The sequence below is a fragment of the Typopeltis vanoorti genome, chromosome 10 (genome assembly GCF_054136105.1).
Source record: "Typopeltis vanoorti isolate ZY-2024b chromosome 10, IOZ_Tvanoo_1.0, whole genome shotgun sequence".
NCBI classification, from domain to species: Eukaryota; Metazoa; Arthropoda; class Arachnida; order Uropygi; family Thelyphonidae; genus Typopeltis; species Typopeltis vanoorti.
The window spans coordinates 90,204,634-90,218,885 of record NC_143558.1 but is presented as its reverse complement, the minus strand read 5'-3'; the positions used below and the strand labels follow the sequence as shown (position 1 = coordinate 90,218,885).

Sequence of the window (14,252 nt, the reverse complement as noted above, 5' to 3'; positions counted from 1 at the left end):
AGATCCATAACTTAAAACTGGTTTGAACACTGTCTTCTGTACTGCTAGTTTGGTGTTTGGCTAATTTCTCTTGTATTCCATATAAACTTATTCAGTTGGCTACCCACAATACCAGCATAGCTTATTTTGTTGCCTATTTACAGATTTAACTTGCCATCTTAACTAAAACACTGTTCCTAAATAGCTGAAATATTTTACTTGTTTATACACTCTCTATTCAGAACGAAGCTGATATGTTCAGTATTTCTGCCTATTTTCACAGTTTTGGTCTATATTGCTGATTTTCATGCAAAATTTGTTAAGGCTATAATAAATTTAGTTTAATCCTTTATCCAAGTGTAAGCATACAAAGTTTGCACCTGAAGTATCTTCAGGCCTGAGGCAACTCATGTTAAAGGTGTCCACCATTACTCTTGGTAAAGGTGGACCAAGCTCTCATCACTACTTGTCTTAGTATCTTCCATAATGCAACGTACATCTCCTTGCGGACATGTATAATGCTATACATTAAGGGAAGGGCCACTACCCAGATTGGTTTAGACCTTTATTGAGGTTTCGTCAATGGGAGCCAGACCCAGAGGTGATGATACTAAGGTGGAAGCAATGGAGAAGTCATATTTACCTATATGAGTTGCCAAAAGGTGTCTCACCTTATTATTAAATTACTCTGGTGAGAGTAATTTAATATATACTGATGAGACCTAATGTCCAATCCTCACCTTCTCGTGGTGCACCCTGTTGGGTATCTACTTTGATACTGAACGAACGAGGATGGGCTGGCAATTTGGGATTTAGCCGAGCAAATTGTATTCTTATTGGTTAAACCAAAATAAAAAATGATGGTACAACATGACAAAATTTCATGCCGGCTGGGGCGTCGCCCGGTTAAACAAGGCCCCCGTTGTTTTCGCCAGGGAACCAGAGTGAACAGCGAAAAGTCAGCTACTGGAACAAATCTGAAAACAAACCCCAACTCAACATCACCAGAGTTAAAGATCGGTACTATCAACGTAAGAAGCCTGAATGGCAAAGAAATGGAGCTAGTGGAGGAATTATACAAGTACCAGATCGACATAATAGGGGTGACTGAAACAAAAAAGACCAAAACTGGTGAGATCTTTCTGAGCAATAAATACAAAATGTTATATTCAGGCAATGACAACCAAGGAAAAGAAGGAGTAGCCATAGTATTCAACACAAAATACGAGGCTAATCTTCTTGAATGGCAGTCAGTCTCAAGTAGAGTAATGTGGGCAAATATGAGAATGGGGAACTGGACAATGAGACTTATTTGTGCCTATGGTCCCACAGAAGGTTCTACTAAGGTAGAAGTGGAGGAATTTTTTGAGGCTTTAGAAAAAGCAACTGACACAATGAAAAAGGAAAAGTTGGTCCTTCTTGGGGATCTAAATAGTAGAGTAGGAAATGATTGTGAGACATACAAAAATATTTTGGGAAAATTTGGAGAAAAGAGCAAAGCTAATAATAATGGCAAATATCTGTTGGATTTCTGCTCAGGACATGGACTGGTTATTACTAACACCATGTTCGAACATAAAAATGTGCACAAATTCACATGGAGAGAAGAGGCTAGGAATAAGAAAAGTCTCATTGACTATGTTATTGTTGATAGTGATGTTTTCTCCCTGGTGCAGGACACCAGAGTGTACAGAGGATTTGAAATTGGAAGTGATCACTATTTAGTCTTGAGCAGGATAAAATTGAATTTCATATTCAAAAGAATAACATGTAAGAAAGTTTTAAAGCAAATAAAAGTTGAGCAGCTCTCAGATGTGAACTGTAGACTAAAATACAGAAATATTATTGAAAAGAAAATGAAAGAGTTTGAGAACAGGAATCAAACCTTGGAGATTCAGTGGCAAACTCTGAAGGAAACATTGATTGATTCTGCCAGAGAGGCATGTGGTGAGGTTGTGTGCAAGGATAAAAAAATCAGAACTCCCTGGTGGACAAAGGAAGTTAAAGAGGCAGTGAAGGAAAAGAAGAAAGCATATCAAAAGTTCCTGGCAAATAAGTCATCTTTTACTCTTACAGAATACAGAGACAAATGTAAGAAAGCTAAACAGTGTGTAAAACTAGCTAAATAAATGTCATGGGAGGACTTTGGCTAGAATATAGAAAATAAATATCAAGAAGGTGGCAAAATATTCTGGAGGTTGTTGAAGAAGCTTAGGAATGGAGGAAAGAGTGCTGTAAAAGGAATTAGAGATGATAAAGGTGAAATTAAAACAGGAGAAAAAGATATCCTTGAAGTATGGAGTAATTACTTTGAAAAACTGCTAAATGAAACAAGCAGTGATGACAGCACAGTGATAAAAAACACTGACCAGGCATGCAGTCAGGAATACATATCCATACTTGAAGTAGAAAAAGCCATCAAAGGCTTGAAATGTGGAAAGGCAGCAGGAGTAGATGATATTCGACCAAAAATGCTGAAGTATGGTGGTATAAGAGTCTTACAGTGGCTGCACTGCATAGTTCAGAAAGCCTGGACAGAGGGACGAATTCCCGATGATTGGAGTAGATCTCTCATAGTACCCATATAAAAAAATGGAAATAAAACTGAATGTGAGAATTACAGAGGTATTTCCCTACTGAGTGTTCCTGGCAAGATCTATGCAAGTATACTTGAGAAACGGTTGAGAAGAATTGTAGAAGAAAAGCTTGGTGAAGAACAAGCTGGATTCAGGCCAAATAGAGGCTGTCAGGATCAGATCTTCACTTTACGACAAATAGTCGAGAAAGCATGGAATATAACAAAGATCTGTATTTAAGTTTTGTCGATTTGGAAAAGGCATATGACAAGGTGCCAAGAGAGAAGCTATTCAATACGCTGCAGTTATATGGTGTCAATGGGGCATTATATCAAGCAATACTTAGTCTTTATTTGAGTTGTGAGTAAGCAGTTAGAATTGAAGGAAGTACAGGAAGATGGTTTAATGTTAAATCTGGTGTGAGACAAGGATGTACATTATCCCCTCTGTTATTCATTATCTATATGGATCACATTATGAAGGAATGTGGTATTAAACCTGATATCAGAATTGGAAATGTTAATGTCAGCTCTTTGCTTTATGCGGATGATGTTATACTTCTAAATAAATCCGCTACAAGTCTGCAAGATTCTCTGACTAAATTGAATAGCTGTTGTAATAGATATGGTATGAAGGTCAGCAATAAAAAGACAAAGACAATGAAAATAGGCAGAATCATTGAAAATGTCAACTGTGTTGTGAATGGAGAACCTGTGGAACAAGTAAAACATTTCAGCTACTTAGGCACAATTTTTACTGAAGATGGTAAACTAAATATAGAAATAGACAACAGAATCAGCAAAGCTGGTATGGTGGGAAGTCAATTGAATAAATTCATATGGAATAAGAAAGAAATTAGCCTAAATACTAAATTAGCTGTATACAAGACAGTGTTCAAACCAATTTTAACTTATGGATCTGAGAGCTGGGTCAGAAGTAAAACACTTGACCAAAGACTAGAGACCGCAGATATGAGAGTCCTGAGAAAGATTAGAGGCGTGAACAGATGGCAATATCATATTAAAAATGAGGATATTAGGAAAGAACTTGACATTGTCAGCATCCAGGAATGCATTAGCAGAGCTAATCTCAGATGGTATGGTCACTTAAATAGAATGGGAGAGGAAAGATTAGCAAAACAAGTGTTCTCTGCCAGGTTGGCAGGAAAACGGCCCAGAGGAAGACCAAGATATAGGTGGATTGAAAAGGTACAAAGTGCCTTAGACGATAGAAATATAAGATCTGATAATGTTGGAGTCTTGACAAGTAACAGACTGATTTGGAGGAAAATTGTAGATAGGAAGTTAGTAATGATGTAATTTTTTCATGTAGTACTGTCATATCCTGTACACCCCTTGAGGGTACATGGCAGGAATTTGATGATGATGATGATGATGAGAACTTGATCCACCTTTACCACGAGTTGCCTCAGTCCTGAAGATACTTCAGGCGCAAACTTTGTTTGCTTGCACTTGGATAGGATTAAACTAAATTTATTATAAAAGATATATTTCGGTGATTACACCACATTTTTTATTATTCAGTTATACAAAATACTGAAATAATAGTTCCCGACAAGTTTCGTAAATCGTAGGATTTAAATCTTCAGGGGGGTAAATAGTATAACTTAAAGTTTAAACAAGAGAATTAATAAATACAAATCATAACCGTCTGGCTATTCATAAACTCAAATAGCAGAATGCAGATATAAAACGTTTGATGTTGAACAATACTGGACGATGTCTCTTGTTCTCGTTCATACAGTCCGAGCTCAGATTGAGGTAGATTTTTTTATTAGAGGTGACCACACTTGGGGAATTAAACCTTGGTTTTTATTACATTGGGTTGGGTTTTTCAGCATATTAGCAGCTTCTTTAAATTTTCTTATATAACTGTTGTTTTCTATGTATGACATCGTCGTTTTTTGCCAGAGTACATCGTGTCCAGTGGAAGTGGTATGGAAAGCAAGACCCGTTTTTTGTTCTCTTTTGTACTGTACGTCTTTTTGGTGTTCAGCCATGTGTATTTCTACAGATCTTCCTGTCTGTCCTACGTAGCAAATCCCACAAGAGCAATGGATTTTGTAGATGCCTGGTTTTTTAAGAGGATGATGACGTGGTTTTTTCTACAAATAAATGTAGAAATACATTTGGAGAGTTGGCTTTTTCACTGTACTCAACTTGCTGATGTTGATAAGTCTGTTCCATTATGAAAGAAAGAATATCATCATTTAGAAATAGACAGAAAAAGCCTAAACTTTGCTATGTCAAAATCTTCAGTAGTTCCTGGCTCACCTATGAATGGAAACTGTGGACAAGCTGGTATATGTTTAGTGACGATCACTCAGTGACGAACAGACTTATCAACATCAGCAAGTTGAGTACAGTGAAAAAGCCAACTCTCCAAATGTATTTCTACATTTATTTGTAGAAAAAACCACCTCATCATCCTCTTAAAAAACCAGGCGTCTACAAAATCCATTGCTCTTGTGGGATTTGCTACGTAGGACAGACAGGAAGATCTGTAGAAATACACATGGCTGAACACCAAAAAGACGTTTTTTCTACAAATAAATGTAGAAATACATTTGGAGAGTTGGCTTTTTCACTGTACTCAACTTGCTGATGTTGATAAGTCTGTTCCATTATGAAAGAAAGAATATCATCATTTAGAAATAGACAGAAAAAGCCTAAACTTTGCTATGTCAAAATCTTCAGTAGTTCCTGGCTCACCTATGAATGGAAACTGTGGACAAGCTGGTATATGTTTAGTGACGATCACCCATTTTTCTCATGAAGGCATGTCTAACATGCAAAACTGCTATCTTCACAGCTAAAAAAATTTAACTCATCAACATCAGTAGAGCAACAGCTACAATTTTCTGCATCTCCAGAACTTTTCTTTTTTTATCCCATACTTTGCTTTCTTTGGGAGAATATACTGCTTACATTTCAATCTGCTTTTGAAAACATCATCAGTTGAAGCGCAGCACTTATACATGAATTTTGTTTGTATGGGGTAAAAAAAGTTTTGGAGATGTAGAAAAGTTGGAGTCTTTTCCTTTCAAGTAGCTCTTACTCTACTGATGTTGGTGAGGGAAATATTTCTAGTTACGAAGATAGCGATTTTGCATGTAGTTTAGACGTTTTTGTGCAGAAGATAAGTGAATCACTAAAAGGGAAAGTATCAGTACTTCAAAACTGATGCTACTACTTGCCATCTCAAAAATGAATTGTGTCTTAGATATACTTGCTAATATTCCTTTCTGCTTGAGTAACAAGCTGTAAGCTAATGAAAATTATTGAGAAAGTGAGGAAAGAACACATCCAGTAGACACACTAAAAAGTCCTTAAAACAGCCAAATACACACAGAAATTTTTTTAACACCTTTTTGATTGATTTACATTCGAAATATTTTAATCTGATAATGCTTTTGTAGGATGACACTGTTTTTTATGAAAATGTTTTTTTTAAACATTAATTTCCCCAATATCACATAATTCTATGATATATAGTTATCAGGAAATAATATAAATGAGAAAATATACAAAATTTGCTAATTTCTAATAATCAGAACTTAATTTCAGTATCAGAATATTAAAAGTTATGTGGTACAATTACTTTGGAAAAATAATGAATTTAAACAAACAAAAAAAAAAGTGCACAAGAAACTTAGCTATATTTGTATGTGTGTGATACTTTGGGGGATGGGGTTAGCCAAAGGCAAAATACAATTTTACAGGGTGTTCGGGATAAATTTGACATATTTATAATTAATTATATTTTTCCGTAAGTTACATGTATTAACACACACTTCTCTTCATTTAAAAGTTTGGACCCTTCTTCATTCATATACAAGATGTCAGAAAGGATGGATAGCTGGAACCCACCTGAATCATGGAAGAGAATAACTTGTATCATGATGATTCGTGCCCGCCATCAAAATAAGGATATTACGACTGCTGCCCAATGCTCCCTGAATACAGTAAAAACAATCTCAGGCATGAACTAGAGACTTGCAATGGTGACTACGAGGATGTAGCAAGAAGAAAGATCCCTAGCAGACGATCTGATTGCGTTCGTACAGCAGAATTCCTCGCAAATCTGCAGGAACAGGTGTTGAAGAACCCTGGCATTGGAATTCGGGCTTTGTTCGTGGAGTTGCTAACTGTAGTCAAGCCCTGGATAACAAGGGTAGCCAATGGTAGGCCGTATGTATGGCAGAAGGATTCGGCCCCTTGCCACACCTCTGGGAAAAGTCAAAAATGGTTGTCTGAAAATTTCTACGACTTCACCAGTCCAAATGTTTGGCCTCCAAACTCCCCAGACCTTAACCCCATGGATTATTTTGTATGGGGCACAGTTGAAAAAGACACCAATCGCACTTCCAGTAATACAAAAGCCCAGTTAATGGATAAAATTAAAACAGTTTTTGCGGCCCTTCCCAGGGAGACTGTAGCATCAGCTTGTTCGAGGTTCCGAAGCAGAATTGAAGCTGTGATCGATGCTAATGGTGGTTATTTTGAGTAAATCTTGTTGATAGTATTGTAATTAACTCTGCCTGTAATGTTTTTTTGTCAATTCATTAAATTTAATAGATACAAAGAAGATTTTCTTTTTCCTTACGAAACTGTCAAATTTATCCCGAACACCCTGTAATTCTATTATGAAAATTTTGGAAATGAAATTTCATTTTGACCTATGCACTTATACATGTTTCTGTATTAATGATAAAATGTAGGGAACGTTTCGCTACTTCATAACTGCCGCTTAATATCAAAATTAGCCGAAAATATGTACATAAGTTGACTTCATAACCACCGTTTATTTCGATTTCTAGTGAGTGATTAAAAAAAACAAGAAAGTTGAAGTGCAAAGAATGACAGATTACATTATAAAGATTATACATTATGTGATATGATTCAAGATTTACATATAATTCTCTATAAATCAAAGCAAAAGGAGGTTCAGGAAGATGGTTTAATGTTAAATCTGGTGTGAGACAAGGATGTACATTATCCCCTCTGTTATTCATTATCTATATGGATCACATTATGAAGGAAAGTCGCATTAAACCTGATATCGAAATTGGAGATGTTAATGTCAGCTCTTTGCTTTATGCAGACGATGTTATACTTCTAAATAAATCCACTACATACACATCTGCAAGATTCTCTGACTAAATTGAATAACTGTTGTAATAGATGTGATATGAAGGTCAACAGTAACAAGACAAAGACAATGAAAATATCAAACCTATAGAACAAGTAAAACATTTCAGCTACTTAGGTATGATTTTTAGTGGAGATGGTAATTAAATATGGAAATAGACAACAGAATCAACAAAGCTGGTATGGTAGAAAGTCAACTGAATAAATTATATGGAATAAGAGAGAAATTAGCCAAAACACTAAATTAGCTATACACAAAACAGTGTTCAAACCAATTTAAACTTATGGATCTGAGAGCTGGGTCAGAAGTAAAACACTTGACTAAAGACTAGAGACTGCAGATACGAGTCCTGAGAAAAATTAGGGGGATGAACCGATGGCATCAATGGCAATATCATATTAAAAATGGGGATATTAGGGAAAAACTTGACATTGTCAGCATCTAGGAATGCATTAGCAGAACTAATCTCAGGTGGTATGGTCACTTAAACAGAATGGGCAAGGAAAGATTAGCAAAACAAGTGTTCTCTGCCAGGTTGGCAGGAAAATGACCCAGAGGAAAACCAAGATATAGGTGGATTGATACGGTACAAAGTGCCTTAGATAATAGAAATATAAGATCTGATAATGTTGGAGCCTTGACAAGTAACAGGCTGATTTGGAGAAAAATTGTAGATAGGAAGTTAGCAATGATGTAAATTTTTCATGTAGTACTATCATATCCTGTACACCCCTTGAGTGTACATGGCAGGAATTTGATGATGATGATAAAGCAAAATTGCGAACCATCACGCAATCTGTGAACTAACCTTCGAGCTAAGATTATGAATAAAAAAATAAAAACTTAATTTGAAACTGATGGAGGCTGCATTTATGTTAAGATTCGGATTTTCATGAATTTATAAAATAATTGTTTGACAGAAATAATTATCTTGAATGAAGTTTTGGGAGAATAAAATGTATTGCAGACTAAGATAATTAGCAAACAAACTGATAATGACATTGATCTTCCAAAGTGATACAACATTAAGTGACAAAAGTATGAAAGGATTATAAAAACTATAATTACACGATAAAACAAGTAGCAAAAAATAAATATGACTTGTGGGTATTCAGTCTAATATAACTTCCAATTACTGAGCAAACAGCAAGCAACTGCATTTCATGCTATAGGTAACTGAACGTAGCTTTGTACCAGAGATAATCTGGTTAAGTGTTTTCCTCAGCATGAAGGATTATCACACCTTCTAATTGACATGACAATCAAATTGCACTTCATATCCATGTCTTTTCAACAGGTGGTCTGAATCATATACAGGTTTTGCTGGATGTGTATATACATCCTAGCCAGATGGAAGGTTAAGGTATCATCTACTCATATTCAAGTGCCTCTGTAACGCAACTGGAAGAACATTAAGTTGCACCTGAAGTTCGATTGTTGTCATGATGGGAGAAATCGTAATATAGGTTTTTTTCAATTGAAGGTGAGTTAGCCAATCTCATGCGGAGGTAGCAGTGTTTTTTCTTCCAAAAACTCAGGTTTTTCATCCTGCATACAGACAAATTGGCCTTGGGAACACATGCAATTTACAGACAAAAAATACTAGTGATGGGCAGTAGATTGCATTGGTGTAGACAATGGTAATAGAAGTTGGGTGTAGTTGGTGGACACAGAGTTGTAGAGTAGGTGCCCTCCCTCAACGAGTCTTTGGACTCCTTGGAAGTGTCACAAAATAAAATAATTTAGATAATGAAGCAAGAAATGTGCATGGAAGTGGAATGTATGGATTATCCTGGCAGCTATAACAAGGCAATTACTCCAACAACTTCCAAACCTCCAAATCAAGCTTATTATCCTTATCTGCTCCCCAGAAGATCAACTTTTTTCTTCTCAATTCGAGGCATACAAATTTTCACGTACTTACAAAGTTGGCATATTATGAAGAAGCTGGAAAATCTGCCAACATATCAGGTCTAGCACATTAAATCACCTTTCTCCTTTTGTGCATAGTAGTTTTACTATATTCTCCAAATGGTGCCTATATGAGAAAATATTGTTCGGTAAGTCATTTCATTTCAATGTGCCATGCTTCATTTACATTGAGCTGGTGTATAAATAATGTTACCAGATTTTATTCTCTGTATTTAACAATATTTTTAAAATTAAAAATGTCTGTACAAACTGGTTAATTCATCAGCATTCATACAACCATTTGCAACCTGCACTGTGTGTTTAAGCCTAATATCTGGCAATGATTATTAGCAATAGCAATGGAGGGGGGGGGAATCGTGTTGTATTACTGTGATTTGAAAAATAGTTGTACCAAGTATTTATGCAAAAAATGTGTATTTATAAGTACTCAGAACATGCACTACATGCTACACTTTGAGAAACAAAGATAAGTGGTATTATATTAATGTTTTAATAAATTTAGTTTAATCCTTTATCCAAGTGTGAGCAAACAAAGTTTGCGCCTGAAAGTATCTTCAGGACTGGGGTAAGGTTTGTACCACCTTACCCCAGTCCTGAAGATACTTTCAGGTGCAAACTTTGTTTGCTCACACTTGGATAAAGGATTAAACTAAATTTATTATATTCTAACCAAGTGAAAAATAAACTTTCAACATCTTTCTCTAAATCCAGAGTAATTTATTAAAAAAAGGGTGGCACACTATTTGGCAACTCCTATATGTAGAGATGACCTGCTAATGCTTCTGCCTGGTATCTCCACTTGGGCCTGGCTCCCACTAAAGAGACCTCAATAAAGGTCGAAACTAGTCTGGGTTGTGGCCCTTCCCTTAATGCATAACATTAGACATATCTGCAAGGAGATGTGTTTTGCATTATGGGAGATACTGAGATAGGAGTGTTGGTGGCTTGCTCCACCTTTGCAAGGAGTGCCCTGGTGTTGTACCACCTTACCCCAGTCCTGAAGATACTTTCAGGCGCAAACTTTGTTTGCTCACACTTGGATAAAGGATTAAACTAAATTTATTATACTCTAACCAAGTGAAAAATAAACTTTCAACATTAATGTTTTAAATTTTTAACAGCTGTATGAATGTGAAACTAATTTCCTTTAAAAATGCAATTTGCATCTTGTTTTTATTTGTAAACATTTATGTAGTGCATAATCTTTTTTTTTTTTTTTTTTAATTTACATTCTGGCAGAGATTGTGTTACTTGATGAGAGTGAATTCTTTAATCCTAGATCTAATATGCTATAATCCAATACAAGTTAAGGCACAGGTGAATATGCAACTAGAAGGTCCAAGTCCATTCAGCTCTCAAAGAAATAAAAAAATACTAAATAAAAGTACTTATTAATTAATGTATTTGAATGCAGTACTTGAAATAAGGAAAACACTAAAAATATTGGTGTAAATTATAACATTGTCCCTTGGGTAGAAAAGCATACTATATTTGAAAAATTATATTCTTGATTTTTTACATCTTTATGTCTTCAACCACTAGGTTAATTGTACACAAACAGAAGTTGCCTCACTGACCAAATTACAAGTGGTGGAATGCAAACCATAAGATGGTAATTCGCTGTGATGTCCTCTATCATAAACCGTATCAAATGCCTTAGAAACATCAAGTGCAAAGTAGAGGTTTCTGCTAACTTTCACAGCACTTGTCCAGAGTTAGATATCATAGGCAAAATCTGCTATTGTTCTTAACTCACAGAATCCAAGCCAGTGGCAGGTTGACAGTTTATTATTATTATTACATGACACTTCCAAGTACTTTGTGGGAGGACAGTTTACTCCACTTTTTTTCTTTGAATGAATTCAGCATGGACTTACCTGCCATGGGGATTGATGCCAACAGAGGATAACAGCATGCTGAGATGATAAATGACAGGTGTTAATTCAGGAGCACACCTCTTAAGTACAAGTGGGGATGATACCATTACACCTAGAAGGCTTTTCTGGTATATATGGGTCCTCAAGATTCTTTGGTCTTTCTGGTAGAAGGTTGCAGGAGATGTGGTGTGTCACTGGCACAGTTCGAGGTGAAATAGAATTCTGAACAAAACTCTATTCTCAAATATATCTACTGTCTAGAACTGGTCCAATAGCAGTAACTCAGGGCAGAACAATAAAAAAGTGACTTGTCTTCAAAAGAGTAATCAGGCTATGCTTCTTCTCACTAACTGCATATTTTTAACTTGACCAAAAGCAAAAACCTGGAACCACCTGTAAAAGGAGATGACAAATTATATTATCTACATTAGTTGTGTTGTTTCACCAGTCACAATTAAACACCCCCATATCCCAAAGCTAGAGCAATTTCTCCTGAAAAGGATGTGTGAAGACAGGCCAGTGATACAATGGATGATAATGTCTAATAATACACACACATCCTGCATATGTAGCCATTGCATTTATAACAGTTTTCAAAAAATTAATATTTTATCTTGTTTTATGTTGAAATTTTAATGACTAAAATTTACTTTATCACCTTCTCTGCGTAAATTAATAAGCTCATGGATTGATCAATGCAATCCTCTTTTCATTTAATTCATCTGGCATTAAATTGATACAAGCATTTAGACAAACTGATAGGCAAAGCAATATCTGCATTCTCCAACTAATATGCCACAGGTTAGAATCCCACCACAACACCAATGTTTGTGAATATCTTCAGGTGGTAAATAATGACATTAAAAATATTTACAATACTCAGATCAACAGCTACTTCTTTATTAAAATGTGCAAATGCAACACTTGTCCATGAAAGTCTACTGCAAGTTATCAGAATGTTGCATTGATATCCTATTAATAAGGAGGACAAATTAACAAGCATCCTTTTGTTCACTCATTTTTTTGGCTTGACTGCTTAGTTGTAACATTCTGGTATTTCATGCTTTATAGTTTTTCATAAAATGATTAGTGTAAATGACAATTACAGTAACTATGGTATATCAGTCATAAGATTATATCCACAGATTTAGCTGAGCAAAATGGTCATTACATATACTGAAAAACATAATAGGAAAAGAATAGAATTAAGAAAGTAAGGGGTTTTTTCATGAATGTAAGTTAACATGAATCTGTTAAATGAAAAATAAAAGAATTTGACTTAGTAAAATGGTTCCCTGCGAGTTTTATATTTAAATAATCACACCGGCATACATGCGCTTTTCAACACAAGGACTAATAACATGCATGGTTATAGTGTAATCGATTAAATTATTGAGTAAAGAAAACAAATAGTTTCATCGACTAGGGATACACAATTGCGTGAATTAACGGATGTAAAATAAATAAATAAATAAATGTGTATTTAGTAAGAAATGGCTCTAACTCCGTATATTTCCATGTCCAAAATCGTAAAAAATTAATAACTTAATATTCAAATTCATATGCCATATCTTACTGAAGAGTTTAAGTTATTAAACTTCAAAGCCGAAATTCTTCTGTTAATTATCGTTTAAAAAACAAAAACAACAAAAAAAATACCTAGTCTGGAATTGGTCAGAAAAGATCTTTATACAGACTAGCTTAAGCCTAATCGTATGTCAAACAGTTACCCACAAGATATGTCAACAGTGGTTCTTGTGTGCATTTACAAATCTTTAATGTTGACAATAAGTCAAAACACAGATTCTGTTATCTTTATTCGGCAAATATTTTGAAAATCAACTAGGTGACAATACGTAGGTTCTCAAATAACGCTTCCCTAATGTAACCAAGATTTTACTTTCATTAGTATAAAATAAATCGGCTGCAAAACAAAATAAGTGAAAACATAATTCACGTTTTCTCTTATATTGCTTAAATCACCGAAACAGAATTTCATTTTTACATACCATGGTGGATGGAATAAGAATTATGACAATCACTTAGAAATAGTTGATCCCGCAACGGTTTGGACGCAACTGAACTAAACGCGGACAATCATGCAACGTGCTGTAGTGTATTAATCCTCGCTGCAAATAATATGTATACAGACACACTGCTATAAAGATTAATATATACAGAGATGTGTGAACTATTTATTAGTAACTGTTAAAGTAATGTTACAAAACTATGAGTGCAAATGATAAGTAAATTCTCTAAACATCATTTATGGGAACAGAAACGTGTGGTCTAGGTTTTGCTGCGTAACTTTTCAAAGATTCCACATAGGCATCTCCACCTCTGTTTACCGAAAGCGCGGGCTATGATCCCCAGCGATTCTTCCTAACGCAAGTATGATTGGCTCTCATGTACCTGCAATGCGTCATCTGTTTCCTGACTAGTTGCAGTGGTCAGTCGAAATGAGAACGCGTGCTGTATAGGTTGGGTGTTTTTAAGAGGTATGTATTGTCGACGTTTACATGATTGGTGTTGATCATATACTGCAATGTATAAATATAAAATGTATTTTTTCTCTAATGGCTTCGGTGGTTATGTCCAAATTTCGGTATGTTACGACATATGTTATCAATTAATTAAACGTCTTGGTTTTGCTACAAAAAAAAAAGGTTTCCATCTTAACTGTATTAAGTAATTCCTTTTAATTCAGTGCTGTTCT

At 35.2% G+C, this 14,252-nt stretch overlaps 1 protein-coding gene across 1 annotated transcript in view; it reads right to left on the bottom strand.

Moving 5' to 3' along the window:
* The window catches only part of LOC150102583 (calmodulin), a 96,460-nt gene extending 82,672 nt beyond the window's left edge, over positions 1–13,788 (bottom strand). The window contains exon 1 of the mRNA XM_090399405.1: positions 13,546–13,788. Within this exon, the coding sequence (XP_090255531.1) occupies positions 13,546–13,548 (3 nt within the window). The 5' untranslated portion in view covers positions 13,549–13,788. The remainder of the gene's footprint in view (positions 1–13,545) is intronic.
* Between the last annotated feature and the right edge of the window lie 464 nt (positions 13,789–14,252).